Source organism: Macrobrachium rosenbergii, chromosome 53, assembly GCF_040412425.1.
Source record: "Macrobrachium rosenbergii isolate ZJJX-2024 chromosome 53, ASM4041242v1, whole genome shotgun sequence".
Taxonomy (NCBI): Eukaryota; Metazoa; Arthropoda; class Malacostraca; order Decapoda; family Palaemonidae; genus Macrobrachium; species Macrobrachium rosenbergii.
In genome coordinates, this window is record NC_089793.1 from 2421883 (window position 1) to 2445323 (window position 23441).

A 23441-nucleotide genomic window follows, 5' to 3' on the forward strand; every position below is an offset into this window, starting at 1 on the left:
AACCATAACAATATAATTAAATGTAATAAACAATAGAGAGAGAATTCATTTTTGTACATTTCTAACCAAATATTAAGTACTTCAACAATATATCCCCATTTTGTTCAAATTCCATAATAACAAATATTGCACTAACCTTCGCTCTTAGACGGAGAAGTCCTTGATGATGCTAGAGGACGAGTATCCTCGTGAGATAACAAAGAGGGAATAGCTTCCACACTTTCCATTAGGTCGAGTAAAGGATTACGTGGTTCTAAGCATAGCGATGCTCGGGTCCTGGCCAAATCACGAGGTTCCACACAAATAGAATGACGATTCTTTTTTCTTCCAATATCCTGTACTTGGTCGCGTGATTCCAAACACACAGAATGCCTCATTTTAGCTGTTGTGGGCATTTCACGAGTTCCCTCATACAGAGACAGCCTAGATCTGGGAGCATCACCAACAACAGGACGTAAAGGTGAAGAGGGGCGTGGCCAAGCACAAGACCCACGTAAAGATGGTGATGATGCAAGAGATGACGAGCCTCCTGAACCTAAAATGGGTAAAAGTGCTGTTTAAAATAATGTGCTAAAATGTTTTGTTATATACAGATTTAAAACCTTTTCAACTCATATAAGCAGTCATATAATAACAACCAGTAACCAGAATTTTATAAACTTGCCAATGGAGGTTAAGAAAAAAATCTACACTCACTTCCCATATGAAATAATTCTATCTATATTTTTTGTGAAATTATTTGAGCCACCATTCAAAACTAAGTAGTAATTTCAACTGTAAAATCCTATTTTTCACTTTTGCTGTGACATTGACCTGAGAGATGGAATTCCCCTAGAAAGAGTTATTAATTCTTGTACCTCCTCCCCCCAAAATAAAATTGTATGTTCACGCAATTTTACATCTGCAGAAGAGCTAATGAGAAGGAAATCATTTAACAGCTCATTATCATTCTGTCCAGTTGGAGGCTTAAAGTTAGCAGTTGGTTAGTGGGACCAGATAAACCTTCAGTGGTCTGATAACCAATGAACTAACGCTTCTCCAGTGAGAGAAAGTCTGAGATAGGAAGTGCTGCTTAGCAGCAGCTCGCCTGCATCTTGTTTGGCCAGTGAGACGGGATTCTGGGAGGAAGAAGATAGGGGAAACAGCACCAGTCACTCTTCAACTAACCATTCGCTACCATAAACCTTATGTGAGATGCTATTTTGCCTAAAAAAACTGGATAGCTACACAACATGTGATTAGAAAGAGAAGAAGGTTGACTGGTGCCATCAAACACCTGCCCTCAATTTCTCTTGAAAGCTACGGAAAGGACAATGCCCGTTACTACATGAACCCTCACCCAGGATATGGGGACTGTAACTTGTATGCCCTTTTGATGATTTCCTGAAGTTCCTTGGTGGCAACTATGCCACCAACATTTTGCTCTGGTAGCTGCCAATCCTCTGCCAAGGCCAGACAAGGTCTCAACACTCTTCTTCCTCTGGAAGTTCAGAACGGGTCAGGAATCTTTCAGGCCCTTTGATGGAAACTGGTGTTCCTCTTGTCTCAATGCTGTGAGTCTGGGATGCCTGTTACACAGTTGAGCGAAGTGGGACTGCTATGAATTTCCCTTTAAGGATTGTAACCCTCCCTTCTCTCACAGAGCAGTCTCGTTTCCTGGCTTACTCCCCACCCTCCTCAAAATTTTCCACTCTGTTGATGGAAGCGTGGAAGATGATAAATGAAGACACACTAGAAGTTGTAGACGAACTCCTCTCCAGGCTTTTACAAATGCATTTTCCTAGTAGAGAAGGTGATGGGACGATAAAGGTCAGTCATCAGTCTCCCTCTAGCCGAACGAGTTTGTACATCAGATTCCACTTGGACTGGAGTCTGATGTACAAACTTATTTGACAGAGAGATTGACGATTGACCTCCATCTTCCCATTGCCTTCTCTTCTAAGAAAATTTAATTCTAAAAGCCCGCAGAACAGTCATCTACAGTTTCCAGTGCGTTTTTATTTATCATTGTCCATACTTCTGTTGACAGAGTGGAAAATTCTGAGGAGTGTGAAGAGTAAGAGGGTAACAGGATCATTCTGCGAGAGAGGGGAGGGTTATGATCCTTGAAGGGAAATCTGTATTAGTCCCATTTTGCCCAGTGGCATAATAGGCACTGTGACTCACAGCAACATGAGTGGAGGAACACAGATTTCAGTCAATGGGCCTGTGAGATTCCTGACCCCTTTCTGGACTTCTGGGGGGGGAAAGACCACTGCTGGGGATCTTGTCTGGCTTTGACAGAGGACTGGCCTCTTCCAGACCCCAATGTTGATGGCATAGGCCCCACCAAGGGCTTGGCTGCAGGGTCCTTTAATTTTCCCATGGGGACCTTAAAGGATAATGAGCAGTAGAAAAGTGTAATGAATTACCAATGACTGATCCACTCAGCAAGACAAGACCACTATGCAAAATCTGTCAGGGAAAAAGGCTGTGAGCACCACTGCACCTTTTCAAGCCAAAGCTAGCAAACCGGAGTGAGAGGAAAAAATTTCGAGCACTTAAGAATCGTCAGCCTTTCACACATTAACATTCCACAGTACCACTTTTCACAAGTTACTGCACAGAAATGGACACATTACTAAACTGAAATGGTGTATTAACCTATTGGTTTACTAACATGAAATTCTATTCAAAACCTTTCAACCAAAAAATCACCCTTAGTGCAATCATTATAAAAAAATTGTGTGATACTGACCTCCTGGGATCAGAAAATTATATGACAATAAAACCATTATTACCTGAGGTGTTTGAAGCCGAAGTTGAGGTACTGAACTTATTAGATGAAGTCACAGATGAAGGTGGTGTGGCCACATCAGTGTCACATGATCCTAAGTCCACATCAGCCAATACTGTAAATACAATTTCTTATAAAAATGTTTTCCACGAGATAAAAATAATAATGTAGAACAGCACTATATCTGCAGTACATATATCTCAATACTGGCTGCAGTTTGGAAGTTTATGTAACAATAATAATGTAGAACAGCACTATATCTGCAGTACATATATCTCAATACTGATTGCAGTTCGGAAGTTTATGTACATCAAAAGCAATTACATCTTTAATATGCAAGCAATATATCTCCTAAATACTAAAATGTACAAGCAAGTAAAATTAAAATAAGAAAACTAAAGTATTTCTACAAAATAAGAAAGTTACATAAGGTTTCTTTCTCATTTGGAAAGAAGGTTCCTTCAACCAATACTTGGATGCTGCAAAAGAATGATGGTATGAAGTCAAGGCTTGTAAGGATTAAGCTATAAGACAAAGTAAGTAAGACTGAAAAACCACTCCAACAGTTAAGAGAATAGAGAAAAAAAAATTACAATAAAAAAGGAATACGGTTTAGAAGGTTAGCAGATTATCATAGCTTTATATTCGTGAAAGAAATTTAAATACACTTAATGCTAGAGATTTTATGCTTATTACACAGCATTTTAAGTTTATTTATTTTTGTTATCTAGGGCAATTAATGTAAGTACAAACTTTTTTCATTCGAGCATGGTGATGTTACTTTTAAACTATGCTCTATTTGGAAAGAGCAACAAAATAAAATAAAAGTGAATTAGGGTTGCTGAAATAAAGTACTGTACTATAAAACTACACACACTAATCTAACTACATTTACTTGAAGTCTTAATATTATTTACTGCTACTACTATGCTATGAATCTCACTGGAAAAAAAGGCTTACAGGAGAATCTATGGTGACGTGTGACAACCCGAGAACTTCCACCAGGGGAGTCATCACAAACTGATTCAAAAAGCCTTGTAATTTCTGGTGTAGATCCACTTAAACTGTATTGCAACCCTCCTGTTGAGTAACAAGGTTTATTAGGCACTATGCTAATAAAACTTAAAGTACCTTTCAGTAAAAATACACTAGTACGCACAGTAAACCACAGACAATAAAATTTATTAAATTAATTAATATACTGTATATCACATCCCTCTCATCAAAGTTACTGTGAATTCATAGTACATGTGTAATCTCTATCCCATCTAATTTTCTAAAATATGATTTTGACAGGAAACTGATTCATCATTTCCAACGACAAGTCAATCAAACAACAGGTGACATACTGAGCAAATTCAACAATCTTATGTGATCTGTTTTCACTTTTCTAGCTAAACTCTTTTACTCTGGTTCCAGTATTGGAAAGTAATTGAAAATGGATCAAATGACAAGAATAGAACATACAGGAAATATGTACAGCTTACAACATGCATATCCATAGTATAGATGTTACCCTAACCAAGAATGCAACAGGCATAAGGATCAGAAAATATAATCTCCCTTTTAACTGGAAACCCTTATATTCCACAGCGCCCATTAGAGAAAGATGTAAGCGAAAGTTATGTCTCTTACCTGATTTTGCTGGAGGGGTTGTATCTAGATTGTTGTTGGTGGTATGATTGAGGTGCGTTGTGGAAGTACCACGGCGAAGGGCATTACGTCGCAGGCGGGAAGAGTTGGTGGCTTCCAGGAGAAGCCTATACCACTGATCTAAGCCTGACTTTGCCCTTAATAGCACTCTGCCCTCTCTTGGCAAGGAGAGAGCCAAAGCTGGACCGCCCCGCCGATCTTGCCATTCAACTGTCTCTACACTGGCCAGGTTTACCTGCAAGGCACAAATGGCATAAATTCCTCAATATTCCCCTAATATAATCATAATAATGAAGGAAGCTTAAGACAGCACTATGAAAAAACAGTTAATTGAAAAGGAGTTAAATATTAAAAAAAAAAATAAATTTCCTCTCAATGTGAAATCCATTGTTTAAATTTTATTTATTTAGATTTTAATGTTTTATGTTGGCTAGAAAAGGTCTAAACAGAAAACTATAAATTTTTTAACTAAACGACCATGATAATTTTCTTAACTCTAATAGGGCTAGCATGAAGGGTCTGCTTTTAATAAGGAATAATATATAAGTGTATAAGATTTTATTTAATATATTGCAGCTCCTTGAAATCAGATACTCTGAAATGTTAAGATTCTGGCAAAATTTATTGCAAGGATTTGTTTCCGATACTTTTTATATGTTGTTTGACAACTGGACTAATGTATCACAAACATTACTTTGAATGTAAGTATTGTTCTAAGTTCACTGCATTTAGTGATGGGGTTATGTGGATCTGCTCCTGTGGTCAATGTGGTTTCTATGACTGGGGAAGTCCAAATGTATTGATAAATATTCTTTCACTGGAAAAGAACCTCCCATCAAAAAATAAATTGCACCTTGTTCTCGTTTGCAGTCTCTATAACGGGCCTTCCTTGCCCATTAAAGCCTCCATACCTTCCTGGTTCCTACCAACAAGGGCTTTTATATCACGAAAACAATTTAAATATCTTCTTGGTATTTATCTATAGCATTCTGCAGTTCTATATAAAATTAATCTTTTGTTTCTGTATTCATATTGCACTTTGATTTACATCTTGCCAGCAGTACTCTATGCTCACTAATCTCCAGTTAGTCAGTGCCTTTTCTGCATGGGGTGTTAAGACCATGCCTAATCCTCTACCATTGCTATCAGTTCCTTCCAATCTTTCTCTTCTCATTCATTTACACAGTGATTCACAAACAGCTAAGATGTCCATTCCATATCTTTTATATTCATTTTCTACCTGATCTATCATAACAATTTGATTCATGGTTCCTAGGTTCCAATTCCGTGTCATTAATTTAACCATTTATCCTTAGTAATTATGAATCAGGAGATTCTTAGTGCCCCCATATGCCAGGAAATGAAAGCCATTTCTAAAATGTGCCCATCCATTTATGTGGTGCATGTAGAATCCCGCTCAGTTCTTATATTTATAATCCTTAATTCCCTAATATTACTTTCAATTATTTCCACTAACCACACATACATTCTAAACTTTCTTAGAAAAGGATTTTCAAATCACAAAACTTTGTAGGGGAAAGACTCTAGGAAACGTTAAGTTACCTTGAATATAAAGGAACCCATCTCTGAATACTTGGTTGACCCTCTCCGAAAGCAAGCCAGGTAATCTCTCGTCAGAACAAAATACCGTTCTTTCCACCTCGAGAACAGACGATCCCTCGCCTGCAGGAGAACGCCCTTGCGCAACGCTGGTACCGAAACGACTCCATCTTCCTGTAAATAAAAAAAAGATAATGTGGAATTCTGCCTCTGAACAATCGAAAGAATATTCTGATAAAACTAAACAGGCTATTAAAATACACAAAAGTTCTATATACGCAATCCAGGTATAAAAATATTCATACACACTTCAACATGATTACCAAAAAATTATATTCAGGATTTGTCACGTCAACAGTATTTAATACTGAATATTCTTCTTTTGTAAACTAGATATCAATAACTATCCTAGTATCAGTTCCTGAGGTGACCTCACAATTCTTCATTTTCGAACTGACCTACAAGTTTGAAATGAATTTTTTGTATCAAGATAACCTTAATGTTTACAAATTAACTAATGGTCTCTATCCTATTGGAAGAAAGACTAGAGGGATAACTAATCAAAACGGTAGCGTTACCTGATCAATTTCCGGCGTGGATGGCCGAAGCGAATGCTGGGAGAGGGAGGAAATGGACCTGATGAGCACGTGGGGCGGCGTGTAACTCAGCTGATTGTCCAGATCGGAAGAGGCGCTTTTGGTGGGCGTGGCGGTCTTGCTCCCTCCGCCGCTGCTGCTGCTGGTAGTGCTCCTGTTGGTGTGAGTGGCAGACGTCGTCCTGATGGGCGTCACTGGCCCTCGGCTCGGAGTGCCGTTCATGTTGCGGGGCGTAGAGCTGCCGTTCACGACGCCCCCGCTCCTTGAAGGCGTGTAATGGCTGCTGGGTCGGTTGAGGGAAGTGCCGTTCGTATTGGCGCTGCCGCGACCCGGAGTAGTGGAGACGCCGTTGGTTGTGGCTCGCGTTGGGGTCGACGTCCCGTTGGTGGTCCTTCCTGAGGAGGACGACACAGAGGACGAGGTGCCGTTGGCAGTCCTTCCGGAGGAAGATGATGATGATGGAGACGTCGTCCCATTTGTACCGGTGTTTCTACTGCTGGGGGTTGACGTGGGCCGGCCTCCTCCTCCCCCTCCTCCTCCTCCTCCACCACCGCCACCACCCATCTTGGACACTCCGCCTCCGGACTTGGAGGCAGTGCCGGTGCTGCTGGTGGATTTTCCGTCGCTGCCTCCACCCCCTCCACCACCACCGCCGCCTCCGCCCGAATTCTCCACTAACATCCTCTAGTCAGCCTGGAAACAAAAGAAAATGGTTAAGAAAATCTCTCCAATTAAGGAATTCTATAAATAGTGGTGCAAAATATTAGGTTCGTTTTCACAATAAAACACAACTACATGAATAGGTAATAAATAAATGAAAAGCTTTGAACATCTTACAGAACTGCACACTTATGGCGGAAAGCAAAATTATAATAAAAATCACCAGAGTTATTTCCATTACGTACTGGCAGCCAAAGACATACAAGACAATGACAAGCAACATATGAAGTCATATAAGAACGTGACTATAGCCATGAAAGCAAATATACGACTGTGAATTGGTCGATGCACACGTAGTGAAAACGCAGCCCAATTCTCCTCAATGGGCCGATCTATACAACCCAAAAGATCTACCGGCACAAAAAGGTATACGACTGAGAATACCACAGAAGCTTTCATCGTCTTCCTCTCCTTGAAATGCTGTCAGAATCGATATTATTACGGTCTGTTTTTCACTGAGAGGAACAATACTCGTCTAATTTTACGCGAGACAACTACTTTTCATCTCCCTGGTCTACCACAGGCAAGGAACACTTGACCAGACAACGGAACAATTTGCCAGACGCAAGTAACAATCGAACGCACACACAAGGAACGACAAGACGAAGCGACACCGAAGGCTTGAACGAACCATGAAATTACATCAAAGGTAAAAAGGTGGGCCGAGAGAGGGAAGGGCTGGCCCGCACGCAAATCCGTGTATACACGAAAAGTACCCAAACAATTCGGAAAGGGCAAAAAGTGTTCGGAATTCTCCCCCAAAACCTTTCAGGAGGAACAGGTGGTGGTGGTTGGTGGGGGGGCGGGGTGTTGGCGCTGGAGGAAGAAACCAACATTGGAGGGGCCACTGACCTAGGCTTACTGCACGATATGCATGCATGTGGGCGCGCGCGAGATCGCACGCACGCCTTTGTCTTTCACTTCCCCCATTACAACACCCAACGTATACTCGGAGCCTTTTATTATACACTTGGAATTTAAAAAAGAAATTATGTACGTTTCATCTCTCATAAATTGTATTTTCAGCCATAAACCAAACAATAAGAAATTGCAGTATAACACACACACACACATACACACACACACACACACACACAAGTTTTGCCCCGGAAAAAATATCCTATGCAATATAAGTTGCAGCAAGTTTAAAGAGATGGACTCAGTGACTCATGGATGATGATCAAATACACTATATGGTATAAATAAACAAACTCTTCTCGAAAGTAGTAACATGCCTACTACGCAAAATGTTAATTCGATACTGAAATTTCTTCATAAATATGGAATGCATAGGGTGCGTGCACTCAAGAAATTAATTCTGTGAGGAATGGTGATGAAGTCACCAATAAAACAGCATGGTCGCCAAAATGGGAAATCAATTGAAGAAAACAGGTATCAATCATACGTTCTGTGAAAGTCTGTAGCACAGTAACAATGATTTTCATGGTTGTAGTTTAGAAAAGTTAGAGGGAAGGGCAGATTGGTTACAAAAACGAGAGACACAAGGGGATGACGCACAGAATTGTCGTGTGCGAAAGAATATTCAAGAGAGAGAGAGAGAGAGAGAGCAGCCAAAGGGTATGAGACAGAGAATTAAGGGGGTTCGAAGGGAATAAGATCTATACCGGTCGTTGGATGGAAAAGAAGGTGGGGAGCGGTTTAGGCGACGCGAGTCTGTCGGCGTCACGAACTTCCCTCAATGATCCGACAGGAGACATATTTTTTTTTTTTTTTTATCAGAGGGTAAATTTAGCTTCATACTCAACGACCCCACGACAGACCGCTATAAAATCTGGATGGTCGACATGAAGAATGGAGACTTTCCCATCCAAGGACATGTTTGAATTGGATACAGAGGGCACAGGAAGTTCGATTTTGATGTATATATGACCATTAATAATTGACGAAGACGTCCAGGAACTCGAAATTGTTATTTGTTCTGTGCTCTCTACGTTATGGTTCCTAGGGCAACTTACTATGTAGCACTTCTATTATCAAGCGTTTACTTGGAACCATAACACTTATTATCCACTGTTGTTGTAGAGTACACTGGCCAGGCCTTATGACAGCATGGGCTCTTCAATAAGAAATTGTTGAGTTTCCCTCTTAGAACAGTTAAACACTGTTTTAACCATACATCTCAATAAGAACTTTGTTGATAAATAAACACTCAAGTAAATTAATGCAGTAACTGGTTTTTAATCTCTTCTTTCCAAAAGTACACTTCTTGAAATTAATATCTGCCTTTACTGCAAGATCTTTTATTGTATGTTTCCAAAAGATATAAATTATATACTGTACTGATACAACCAAATTCAAAAGTATGCTTAAGGACCCCAAATCAAGTGCTCCTAATATGCCAACCCACAGCGGCAACGGGTAAGACGAGGAAAGAAAGCTATTCTCATCCCCTAATTATTCAGTGGAACTTCTGACATGACAAGAAAGAATAAGTTTTCCGATTAAAATTCATATACCATTAGCATCGTAAAACTCGACTCGACTGCCAGCAACGAAACAAATGTTATTTAGAGAGAAAGCACGAGTTTTGCAAAGTTGTTTAAACTCTTATGACTAAATTCCAGTTACAAAGGGTGGGGCAGGGGTGAGGGTGAGGAGTTGGGGTGGGAGGGTGTTTAATGGATTCGGAGAGCAGGCTGAAAAGGACGAATTGCATATGCAATGGGGTCTAACTAAGAAATAAAGAGGTTTTTCGTGCAAATGAGGTTGATGTCTACCAAAACTGGCAATGACCTATATCAAATTTATAGGACTAATTTTAAAAAATAACAAAAAACTAAATATATAAAACATATTTTAAGTTTCGAGTGCGTGGAAATTATTCCATCTTGTGCGATGTAAGGCAGAGTTAGTGTTCTGTTTATCGTACTAGAAATTATAGAAATGCGACCAACACGAGTCAATTATTGACTAACTGTGTTGAATTTAAAACCTTGCATATAATACTTATAATTTCTTCTAACCAGATAAAAGTTTTATTTCAGCATCCTGTAAAATCCCACGGAAGCATTAAGCTACTCCATATTTTACAAATATAACATGTATTAAAACAGTCGGATAAATTTCAGAGGGTGTAAGTCGAGAAAAGCATGTCAGAAAAAAATGTTATGGCAGAATTTCAATTGCATTAGGCATCAAAATGGAGCTTACGTTATGGAGTTCACAAGTTCACCTGCCAACACTATCAGCTGTATAAAAGGACCTGCTCTCAACGAAACCAATCCTCTCAATTTTTGAGCCCCTCTGCGACTCGCACTCCCCTAAAACAAATTCTTCGGCGTATGGGGAACCGACAACCGCACAGGGTGGTGGTTGAATTTCTTCCTGTTTTCGGTGGCTGTCAACTTTATCAAATTTCAGGGGGAACCAAAAACAAAAATCACCAATAGACGTCGCTGTCGAAGAGGGTTCTCAGCCAAGTCGAACTGCAATTCGTGGAATAACCAAGAAAAAAAAAAAAATACAGAACAGCTTTCATGGTAAGTGACCACGAACGCAGATCATGTCCAATCACTAGAATGACAGGTTTCGATGCAAGTCGATCAGATTATGTCAACAAAGTTACGTTTGGGTAAAATTTTTTACTAATGACAATAACAAGACTAGGAAAGTTTTCCCCTTTTTATTTTATAGTTCGTACAGAGTAGTCATACAATGAGCAAAAAAAAAAAAAAATCTGGCTGTACTTACAAGGGGACGAGCAAATGACTTCGTCTTACGTGGCATATGAGAGAGTGAGAGAGAAAGAGAGAGAGAGAGAGAGATTTTCTTAAAAAAGAAAAGTCTTAAATCTATATATTTCAAGTAACATCGACATACGTGTGCCAAGCAATATAGATTTTACCTAGCCATTTAAATTAAAGAGTGACGTGACTGAGTGAATTTATGCGTGATGAACGCGTAAAATTCAATACATTTTCCGACGGCCAATTCCGCCAACGTCGTACCCCAGTATGCGGCACACGACAGTAATGTAAAATTCAATTAATTCGGTAACTGGCATCACAAAATCACAAGACTATCTATTTAATAGAGTAGGAAACGACTAATGGATGACAAAACGTGAAGGGGAAAGGTTAATACGTTACCTCTGAAGTCGCCACCTCTCTGTTTTAATTGTTTCAAAGGAAAATCTTAATTTAACCTCTACTGGATACGAACATTCGTATTTTTGGTGAAATAAATGAGAAAAGAATATAACGTCAATGAAGTGAATGATAACTTAAGCTGTTTATCACAATTTGACCAAAAAATTCCACAATTCTAAATCTCTGCGAAGCATGAATATTTTTATTACGACGAAAATAGCCCAGAATTAAGCTCTGGTATTATAAGAAAAAATACCAGTAATGATTTTCCCCCTTGGTCGATGACGTTTCAGCTTCTAAAATACACTTTTGGATCCTCAGAAAAGTTCCCATTTCTGAGATGTCATATGTGACTCATGCAAAAATATTCCCACTCGATTCGATGTTACTAATGCGGACACAAACTTATCAAATTTTCATGAACTAACATACAGCAGTTACCTGGGCACCAAACTGTCTAAAACGAGAAGGAAGATTTACTCAGACGCTAATGAAGAAAGACTGGCAAAAAGAAAATCTGCAGTTACAATAAAAAAAAAAAAGGCCAAACAACAAAGACAGAGGGGTACTCTAATTCAATCTTCTTTTCCTCGACGAAGACAAAACAAATCTCACTTCTGCCAATTGGTTATTTTTCTCCCCAAGTTCGCCAGAATTAGATTGTGTCTCTTTTTTTTTCTCTCTCTCTCTCTCTCTCTCTCTCTCCCCAATCCAGCCTCTGTCTCTCCGGGAACTGCGGGGGACATCAGGTTTTATTTTCTATAGACTCGGATATTAGAAATGAGGAAATGCTGGTCGAGAGAATGACAATAAAATTTGTTGCAGCGAGTTCTATATTACTTCCTGAGGTGGAGAGAGAGAGAGAGAGAGATGGCATTCAGATCTGCGTGAATTCATAAGATACTGAGAGAGACAGATCTGTGTGAATTCTTAAGATATCAGTGTGTGTATGTGAGAGAGAGTGAAGGCGTTCAAATCTGTGTGAATTCTTACGATATTGAGAGGCAGATCTGCATGAATTCTTAATATATGAGAGACAGAAAGAGAGAGAGAGAGAGAGAGAGAAGGCGTTCTGAACTGTGTGAATTCTTCATATATTGATATATCTGTATGAATTCTTAAGATATGAGAGACAGAGAGAGGGGACGTTCAGATCTGTGTGAATTCTTCAAATATTGAGAGATAGATCTGTATGAATTCTTAACATATAAGGCAGAGAGGGAGAGAAGGAGGTCAGATCTGCGTGAATTCTTAAGATTTCTGCTAATGGAACACCTTAAAAAATGACTTCCATTAACCGATTCAGTCTTGAAGATTTCCATTATCCACTTCAAGTTGAATTTCCAATTCGAAGCTTAATTTGGCAATTTCCATTAAGCAGCTCTCTCCATCCAAATTGAACGCAAGTGTCTGGAAATGGTAATTATATCACTACAGGTAACAGAGAATATTATGCTTATTATTATTATTATTGTACAGGAAATGAATCTTATTCAAGCTTCCAAAGAATATGGTGTTCATTCGAAAGAAGCAAGAGTAAGGTAATGTGAAATGCAGAAAGAGGAGATCAGTTATTTACACACAATGTTTACAGGGTGTGAATTCCAGTCCAGAATTAATTAGGCCTACCATCACTAGCCGACAGGCCCCGTTCTCTGTGCAAGAAAAATAACAATTGTTAATTAGGACACTCTTCCGTTCTAAAAGATTTCAACGACCAGACCCTTAAATTAATCAACCAAATTCTAAGTGGGGTTCAACTGTTATCTTCCGGCGCTGAATTTAACCGCCCTTTAATAATTAAAGCTCCCGGGCCACTTTGGTAAAATTTCAAAATCCAAATTGAATCTCCTACTACGGATGAGAGAGAGAGAGAGAGAGAGAAATTTAATTATATCAGAAGTATCTTTAAAAAATTAATATACGTGCCTTTGTGATAAATGGAGAGAGAGAGAGAGAATTTAATTATATCAGAAGTATCTTTAAAAAATTAATATACCGTGCCTTTGTGATAAATGGGGGGAGAGAGAGGGAGAAAGAGAGAGAGGGGGGGAGGTTATAATTTAGTGTCTACAGTCAGCTTACAATTCTTCACGATATTCAGAGGGTAAAATTACTTAAAATTCGAACCTTAGAGAGAGACGGGGATGGGTGGAATTAAATATAATACTTCGACATTGTTCAGTATTGGAAAAAAAGGCAAAAATAACGCGCAGCGTAAGATTCCAGTAAAATGCAAATTCACCGGTTGTTTCAGATTTACCTTTCACCTTCCGTCAGGAAAATTTTAACGTGTAGATGTACGTATACAAACATTCACTGCACGCAAATATAATCGTACACAGACACACGCAAATATGAGTGTTAATATATCCGCAATTAGTTTTATGCACAAATCTAAACACATACAGCTCACATATAAACATAAAAAAACGTATATCTAGATAGCAGAATATATGCTCACTTATCTGAAGCCGTATGTACATATACATACATTAAATTTAATGTGAGTCGTACACCAACTCCGATATATATATATATATATATATATATATATATATATATATATATATATATATATATATATATATATATATATATATATACACACACACAAGTCAGCCTGTTTAGAAACAAATGCAGTGTATAAAGGAGAGAGAGAGAGAGAGAGAGAGAGAGAGAGAGAGAGAGAGAGAGAGAGAGAGAGAGAGAGAGAGAGAACAAAGGAAAGGAATGCGTTCAATATTTTAGGCTGGCATCCAAAGCATTTTACGCGGACGTTGATATCCATCCTGTGTCCACAGGATAAAAAAAAAAATTCTGCGAATTAATTAAGAAAACGGATGTCTTTTCTAAGTGCTCTATGACAACAGTTAATTTATTCCTGCTCTCTTTAAATAATATATACTTGGTTAATATACCTAGTATATATTATTTAAAGAGAGCAGGAATAAAACTATAAACTATTAAAAATGTGTAATTACTTATGTTCGTACACGCGATTACTTAAAAAAAAATCTTACGTAAAAGAATCGTTTGAGTTTACTTACTCTGTCAACTTAAAAATGCCGTTTACAAGAATGAAAGAATAATGAGAGAGAGAGAGAGAGAGAGAGAGAGAGAGAGAGAGAGAGAGAGAGAGAGAGAGAGAGAGAGAGAGAGAGAACAGGTGCATGACAGAATGATCGGGGGAATCTGAAGACATTTCACTACGTCATACCGAACTCGTAAACCTGCCAGTATGTTGAATGACCTTTAAAATCCTTTTTTTGTCTTAACCCCACCAACCCCATTTCTTAAATTCCCCGCGAGTTTCAGAAAAAAAAAATGACCTTGCAGGAATTTAATAACACCCAAGATTGTCGCTTTAGCCATCTGCATTTCATGAGGAACGTTTCTGCCAGCGATGTCCGTCAAGATTATAATAACAAGTCGAGAGTGGAAGATTAAGGACCCCCAAAATAATGGTATAATGGTCTGCTCTTGTGGGGGGGAGTGGTTGGCGTCGGTTGGTATGTGCAATTATATTCGGTGGGCAAAGTCCTTATGATATAATATTGAAAATGCTACATTATAATATTGAAAAATACCTGAAAATAATATTGGAAATGTGGAATACAGAAAACTCTTATAATATAATATTGAAAATTTCATATTTCAATACTGAAAATAGTGAGTGCTGAAATAATATTGAAAATACAATAAAAAAAACCGTTATAATTTAATATTTAAAATGTTATATTATAATAATGAAGATAATTGAAAACAATATTAAAAATACAGTGCTGAAAAAATATTGAAAATACAGATAAAAACCCTTATGATGTAATATTGAAAATGTTATATCATAATACTGAAAGTGATTGAAAATAATATTGAAAATACAAAATACGGAAAATACAGAAAAAGACTCCTACACTGAATAGATATTATACCACTGAAAATACTTGGAAATACTAAATACAGAGTATTGAAACACTACTGAAAAGACAAAAAAAAAAAAAAACACAAAGCTTAAAGGTAACAATATGAACGCGCGTTGCGTTTCAACACCACTATAACATAAAAAACGCCGGCAGAAAGGATCAAACCAAAGAAAACAAACAAACAACAAATGTGTTTTATCTCTTCTTCAATGTTTACACTGAACAATACCACAAAAGTGGCTGTTGCGATCAGCACTACCGTAATTTGAAGAACCGCGATCAATTTCCAGTTACAGGGACAAATAACTCCATTTTACGCACGAGTGAGCTTGCAGATATTCGAATATTAAACAGAAATCATTTCGAGCTCACAGTCCACCATGAATGGCAAAGGTCAATCTGGTGCTTTGAATTGCTGCTGGTCATCACCGCTTGAAAGTTTCAAGTTTCGGTTCCACCAGTAAAAACGTGGACTGATTTACAAGGTAAGCTGGGCTCACCTGAGCTGGATAATAAACGAGATGGTGCCGCTATAACAGCGACCCCAGACCGTGCACTGCGCACATGTGCATACACTAGTTTTAGTTTGTGGATTGGAGAGAAGTATTTAAGGGTTCCCAAGGAACAAAAGAGGATACAGCTTCACGTATCTTCGTCTTTAGTACACGGGCAAAACATCTACTTTCCAGACTTTTCAGTCACACTTAATACTTATGTGTGAAAGTTATGAACCCCAGCCCGCCCCCCACACCACACAAAAAAAAAAAAAAAAAAAAAAAAATTACTTCATTTGCCCACCAAAAATTGCCGCATTTGTCAGCTAACATGTGATTTTCAGACGTCTAAATCCGTCCAAGTCACTACCAAGCGAATTCGAGTCCACACTGCTTATCCAACATTATATCTATTCTTTCAATTGCTATCACATATTACTTTCCTACTTGACAAGACATTCCATTCGTGGCAACTTACACAACGACCAGTTCTCATACTAGATGCATGGCATACGAACTCGAACAGCCTTCTTACTCTTCTGTTCAGTGTTCAGCCAATTAAACATAATTGTCAATAATTTGATTTATATTATCAGAAGATTTTTATATATATATATATATATATATATATATATATACATATATATATATATATATATATATATATATATATATATATATATATATATATATATATATATATATATATATGTACACACACACAATGTACACAACGAGAATGTCAATGAAATATACAAGAGCGTACTGGTGTGTAATATACTGTGTAATACATACATACAACCATATACGTATATAATTATATACATGTTTGTATGTATGTATGTATGTATGTACAGCTCAAAGCCTCAACTCTTTCACGACGAAAATACGTATATCTTCCGTTGGCAAATGGAGCAATGTCCCGTCAAAAAGATCTTGTTCCATTTATAATTCAATTCATGAGACGAATTCGATTATGATTTTTTTAATACAAATTCACAGAAAAATTCATACGGAATATTAATGCTTGGCGAACAGGGAAAACATTGTTGCTGGACAAGCTCGCTCTCTCTCTCTCTCTCTCTCTCTCTCTCTCTCTCTCTCTCTCTCTCTCTCTCTCTCTCTCTCTCTCTCTCTCCATGAAAACGAAATACACATGTGAACAGCATAAACATTCGAGAAAATAATTCCAACCAATTTCTAAAAAAAAAAAAAAAAAAAAAAAAAAAAAAAAAACTGGGTACAGAAATGAAGAACAAAAATAATAGGATTAAAACAGAAAAACATTTGTATGAACTTCATTAAAAGGTGAAGACTTCAGTTTATTCGTAAAAAAAACTAGAAGAAAGTAAGTTACACGATCGACAGAAACCTGATGCCTGTCCGAATATCAAACTCCACAAGTGTTATGTATTATACTTTTGGCGATGGCAGTCATGACAGTTACCAACGGGGAGCCTGCGAAGCGAACCACTTAGTTTTGCATTTTGTAATGAGACATGGAGGAAATTTAGTGGATAACATTACAGAGGACATCCATTCGATAACAAAATGGTGAACATACGAAGGTGGGCCCATTTTTACCTATGAAAGGTATGAATGTACTTACAGAATATATTACACTCACACATATATATATATATATATATATATATATATATATATATATATATATATATATATATATATATATATATTATATAGTATTATGTATTATCTAATTTTGCCCGTAATCATTCGAACACCAAGGTAGAAATTGTACAAAGTGAAATAAGCAAGACACGAAACCAAGTTCTACAAACCGACCATAAATACACGCTGGCCAAAAAAAAAAAAAAAAAAAAAAAAAAAAAAGGAACACGTAAAATGACGGTCACGTTGGTTTTAATATTCCACCTTCAGAAACCAACGCCAATTAAGAATGCATGCTGGCACTTAAACCACCGTGGTGTGCTTGCCTGGGTGCTGCTCGCCCTTGAAAGCACACCAAAAAAAAAAAAAAAAAAAAAAAAGCACTCGACTGATGAGATGAGCCACCAGCTGCGGCTCCTTGAGGAAAGACGAGCATTGCAATAGAGCTTTCGACTCCGTGACGTACTTGAACAGGAAAAGCTCTCTTCTCGACGCCGAGGGCCTCTCCACATTCACACCTTTCGCTGGCACAATTATTATCACAACTGACCCCCAGCAACGCCTACGGGCACATCTGTGTGTGCGTGTGTGAGTGTGTGTGTATGATTCGTCAGCACAAGTGTTGAATGCGAACTGGTGGAAGGGATGGAACCTGGGTTCTACTGCCGTCATCTACTTTCTTCAGTAGAAACCTATTTCTGGGTGTAATCTTGCTTCTCTTATGGCTTTGCCTTGCTTTAGTATAGATTAGTTTAAAACAATGCTCAATTTGTCCTACTTTTCACTCTTTTACTGACTCTTCTTTATTTCAATTCAATTATATCATTAATATGGTTTAAATCTGTTTCAATCTCAATTCAACTCCTCTGTCAGTTTTACCATCAATATAAATCACCGTTTAATAAGTTACACTTTACCGGAAATTAATGAGTTCTATAATTCATTCCCGTGGTCATACCTGACCTCACTATAAAATTCATTCTGATATAGGCCTCAATTCACTCCTGCATTGGTCTCACTGCATCTCATATTAATTTACTAAATTCGCTACAGATCAAAGCCAGACCTAGTTCTCAAACGACTATGCCTAACTTAGATAAGAGTTCGCCTCGACTTAATTAGCCCTGAGATCGTTCCCGTTCCCACGCCACTAAAATATTACTTTGATACTATACAACAACTGCCGAATATACAACGACCAAATTCACATGGACCACAAAATGCCCCTCTTTTGCAGACAAATGCACCACAAAGCTCACGCAGGATGATGCATTACCACGGATAATCCGACCCTTAAATTGAAAATGCATCGCTAATGCACGCACAAAAATGTCAGGGAACAGAGCAGAGCACTGCTCTGTTTGCTCTGTTCGGCGAAAATATCACGGGAGATATGTCACTCTGACTTTCAAATACCGCAATGACTTTCATTTCGAGAAATGTCAGTTAGGTTAAATAGGGTATAATTTGTGGGGGGGAGGTTTCTATGCCTGTAATTATGACTGCAATTTATTATTCTGAAGGGATGAATGGTTTACAACACTTTTTATTCATTTCTAATGCTTAGACTACACCTTCGGTCCGCTACCAGGATAATTTGTGTGTGTGTGTGTGTGTGTGTGTGTGTGTGTGTGTGTGTGTGTGTGTGTGTGTGAGAGAGAGAGAGAGAGAGAGAGAGAGAGAGAGAGAGAGAGAGAGAGAGATGTGTACCTTTAACCTATACCTTTATTCGGTTCTGCGGTTCGTACCCATGTTCAGAAAGTTAAAAGCACATCCAACTTTTAAGGGTGGATTGAACATTGTTGAACTTAAGCTATAATTAATGTTCTCTCTCTCTCTCTCTCTCTCTCTCTTATACACGCATAAACACACCCACACATTCATACGGACAATAAACTCCTCTAAGATTAATACGAGAAAAACATTTTTTTTATAAACGTTCGAACAATAATGTACTAGGAATAATGTTCTTACCATTACCCGAACTATCAAGGTTCGATACCAAAATAACCACTCCACTTAAGCAACACAACATCGGAAATAAAATCAGTTAAACGACGACACCTGAGTGTCGTGATTAACTCCACACAATAGCATGACAAACTGAATGTAATGAAAAACGTGAACTGATTATGAAAAATAACACGAATAATAATACAGGAACTGGTTGCAAAGGATCTCGGCTTAACACGAATTATCTTTAAATGCAAGATCGCAGGTTCAAATTTAAAGTTAAACGCGGTCTATTAATAACCCAGACGTCCCACACCCGCCCACCTCCCCCAAAACATTTTGATCACAATTACTGCAGCAATGAGGCGCAATTTTCTATCAGTCAATAGAGACTGCAGAAGGCGGTGTTTTCCAAGAATATCTTTGATGTTTGGATAATCAGTGCATTCTGGATTTACCTGGAACTTACAAGGGACTAAGCGCCAAACAATGAAAATACTATAAAACTTGAAGTTTAACTCTGGAAGAAACATCCTATAAATTGAACAAAGGAATTTGAGTAACTGTAACGACGTAATACTCTTCTTTGCGAGAGAGAGAGAGAGAGAGAGAGAGAGAGAGAGAGAGAGAGAGAGAGAGAGAGAGAGAGAGATACTGAATTTATGCATTTTTGTTTGTATTTTCGGCATAATGTATATATACACTATGTGCGATTTCGAACAGGAAAATAAATTTAATCACAATGTTGGGCGCATTTTACGAATCAGGACAAAGGAGGAATGTCGTGTTTTTCACAGTTCTTATACTCTTAAAATGATATGACTATTTATTGATAAAACACCTTTCGGCAAAGGCTTAATAAACTCGTCACTAAAATCAAAATCTGTTTAGCCTATGTACGTTTCCAGGTGATCATAACCTTTTGTCTCTTTCAAGCATTAATTCATACATCCAGCGCTTTCACCCTCAATTTCAAATGAAATTGCAACTTTGTCCCGGTTCCCAAATTGTGCAGAATACCACCTTCCCAGTCTTTAAATCTAGAGTATTTGCTCCAGAGAAAACACGATGCAAACCTAATGATTAATCCTAATTGTTATATATCTTCTTTGATCAAAACTACTTGGATGCAACACTTAGTAACATTAACACATATCTACCAACCGAGCTTAAAACTTACTTCAGCTAAGTTTTACAAATCGCCCAGACTCCAACCTCCAAATTATAAGTACACATGTTTTACCACCTGAGTGTGTTGTAGCCAGCAAAACGCTGCGAACCACACATCCTGAGTTATACTCTTGACACCAATTCATGGGAAACGAAAGAGTTGAATCTGGACCAAACCTTCAATTAATCGTAGTAGCTAAGATGCTTTCTTGTCTGGGAAACAACGACATAATGGCAGAAGCTTTGATATATGACAAAAAAAAAGAGCGTTGCTCTTACAAAATATATAAATAAATAAAGGTTACATGAATCCTAAACACTTTGATCTGTACACAGAACCATTCGATGTTATGTGAAGTTGAAAAGGCATGAATGTTTCATAACTCTTGTTTTCCGTTCTCGTTAAATTAAGGTTACAACTGAACTAAACTTCTTACACTAGTGCTACAATCAGTAGGAATGCTGTGTTTTGATGAAAATTTCTGCCATCGTGTATCCGTTACCCCACACAGACCAGGAATCCAGTGAACGTCTGGTGAAGTTATAAAGGATCACCTTTGAAAACAACTATTTGCTTTCCTTCCGTCTTAACCAGCTGGTTCTCTTCTACCTAAACAGTTTTCGAACTTAAGACCGATCTTCTCATCTCAGATTCATGAATGTACGATAAACAACTTCTGAACACACCGCAGTGGTGAAATTCTTAAAAACGTAAGAAGAACCTCAGCGTTCTAGATGCATCAAAGATATTCAACTGACAAGGGCTTATGCAACCCGTCAATGCCACCGAGTACAGGGAGCGGTTAAAGAACCATGACGGCAATAATAATTACACATACTCTGGATCCAGTTACTGGCGAACCAATGTTTCTATTCCCACCAATTAAGCCGTTTCATAAATACAGGCTGAGGGCGTGGTAACTGCCCATTTACACCTTCAGGGACGCCGCAAGCCAATTTCGATTACCAGAGTGAAAAAGAAACAATTTACAATTTCTCTACCTGGCTACTTATATTCTTTCATGAGCAAAATTACGAAGCCAGAGAAAGGGAAAAGAGCAAACGCTGCAGCTAAACTACACAGACACAGAACACCTGCATTAACACCTGCCAAAAACACCTGAGCTAGTCTGACACGGCAAGGTATCACGCAGCAAAGACTTAGGCTTACACCAGTTCCCGAGATACATGATACATTTCCCCTGTGACGGACAGACAGACAGACAGACAGAGCTGAGCAATGTCGATAAGTCGAACGTACCACGAGAACGATTTCTGTCTCTCGCAACTTTCTCAGCATTATTTACAAGATCCTCTTCAATTCGCCACTCCAACGAGTCATAAAGAAATCATCAGGAACTGATGGCTAAGTAAAATCGAGTAAGCCTTACAAGTTACTCAATTAAATTGCAAAGTCCGTTCAAGAGATAAAAATATAGTCACTTAAATCGACAGCAAATGATTCTGACTATAATAACTAGGTTTTAGTCCCTCGACAATAATCAGGCCAAAATCCGAACCGTGAATGGCAAAGTCGCCCACCGGCCAAACCCTTTAAAAAAAAAAAAAAAAAAAAAAAAAAAAAAAAAAAGGGAAAAAGAAATTTATATTAAAGTACTCGGAACGAAAAAAGTTACCTCTCTTTTTCTTCCTATCCCGAACCCGTTCCTCCACCGCCAGTCTCTCTCTCTCTCTCTCTCTCTCTCTCTCTCTCTCTCTCTCTCTCTCTCTCTCTCTCTCTCTATTTCCGGCCGTCCAAATGTTGACTTTAGACTTTTCCTCCCTCCCAAATCTCCAATCTTGCCTTGATTTTAAGCCTCTCAGTTATAGCGGAAAATTCCTTAATAACCTGCCAGCTCCACCGATAACCCGGGTTGAGAGTGGATGGAAAGGAAATAACACAGAGAGAGAGAGAGAGAGAGAGAGAGAGAGAGAGAGAAGAGAGAGAGAGAGAGATTCAAATAAGGGCTCAGGAGGCTTAAGGGACGAACAATGTCTAGCGTTGGCAACTGCCACACGCACTTTCCAGCTCCTACAATGACTACTAAAAATGAAACTCCACAAAACATTATTATCACTTTTTGTTCTAGGGGCCTAGGATTATTATTATTATTATTATTATTATATTATATTATTATTATTATTATTATTACTGACAAGTACATTACATTTCGATATCTGAATACCTCTGTCTACCAAGGAGACAGACTAAGTCTTCTCAACAGAGAGAGAGAGAGAGAGAGAGAGAGAGAGAGAGAGAGAGAGAGACGTCGTCTCCTCGTCATCACAGCAACCTCGTACCTGAGGCAAGGTCAGCCAGCAACCCAAATATTTCTGCAGCAGTCTTGAACTTCAACCCCTAAAACGTGTAGCGTGAACTTTCAATTCCCGTCGCAGCTGTAAAATTGTGATATGACATCATTCAACAAGTTTTCCTTATTGCACAATCGTCGGGGCAGAAATACCGTAAATATACTGCATGGAACAATAACCATATATCGTCGGGGTAGAAACACTGTAAATATACTGCACGGAACAATAACTATATATCAAAATTCAAAACAAGATCATTCATAATTTTCCTAGGCACTTAAGTAGGTATAAGTTTTTACAGTGTTTACATGAGGTCTTTAGATAATTCTGAGCTGGTTTCCATTTTCAGCTAAAAAATATCACACACACACACACACACAAACCAATGCACTAACACCCGCATCACATACGCCTAATGCTACCCTTCCCACCCCAGGGTGAACGGGCCTCAAGCACAAGCACGAGAGGGATGATGACGAACGCTCGCCTGGCTGCAAAATGAAGTCAAAATCGCTGGGTACGCGAAGTTGTATCACCGG

General features: G+C 38.3%; 1 protein-coding gene across 2 annotated transcripts in view; it reads right to left on the minus strand.

Moving 5' to 3' along the window:
• LOC136834206 (uncharacterized) overlaps positions 1-23441 on the minus strand; it is a 287957-nt gene that overhangs the window by 2543 nt on the left and 261973 nt on the right. The window contains exons 4-9 of one of the 2 annotated variants that reach the window (XM_067096496.1): positions 6568-7278; positions 5993-6163; positions 4412-4664; positions 3737-3856; positions 2781-2891; positions 137-535 (exon numbers count right to left, since the gene is read on the minus strand). In XM_067096496.1, the coding sequence (XP_066952597.1) occupies positions 137-535; positions 2781-2891; positions 3737-3856; positions 4412-4664; positions 5993-6163; positions 6568-7266 (1753 nt within the window). In that variant the 5' untranslated portion in view covers positions 7267-7278. The remainder of the gene's footprint in view (positions 1-136; positions 536-2780; positions 2892-3736; positions 3857-4411; positions 4665-5992; positions 6164-6567; positions 7279-23441) is intronic. The other variant, XM_067096497.1, reaches the window with a different exon arrangement.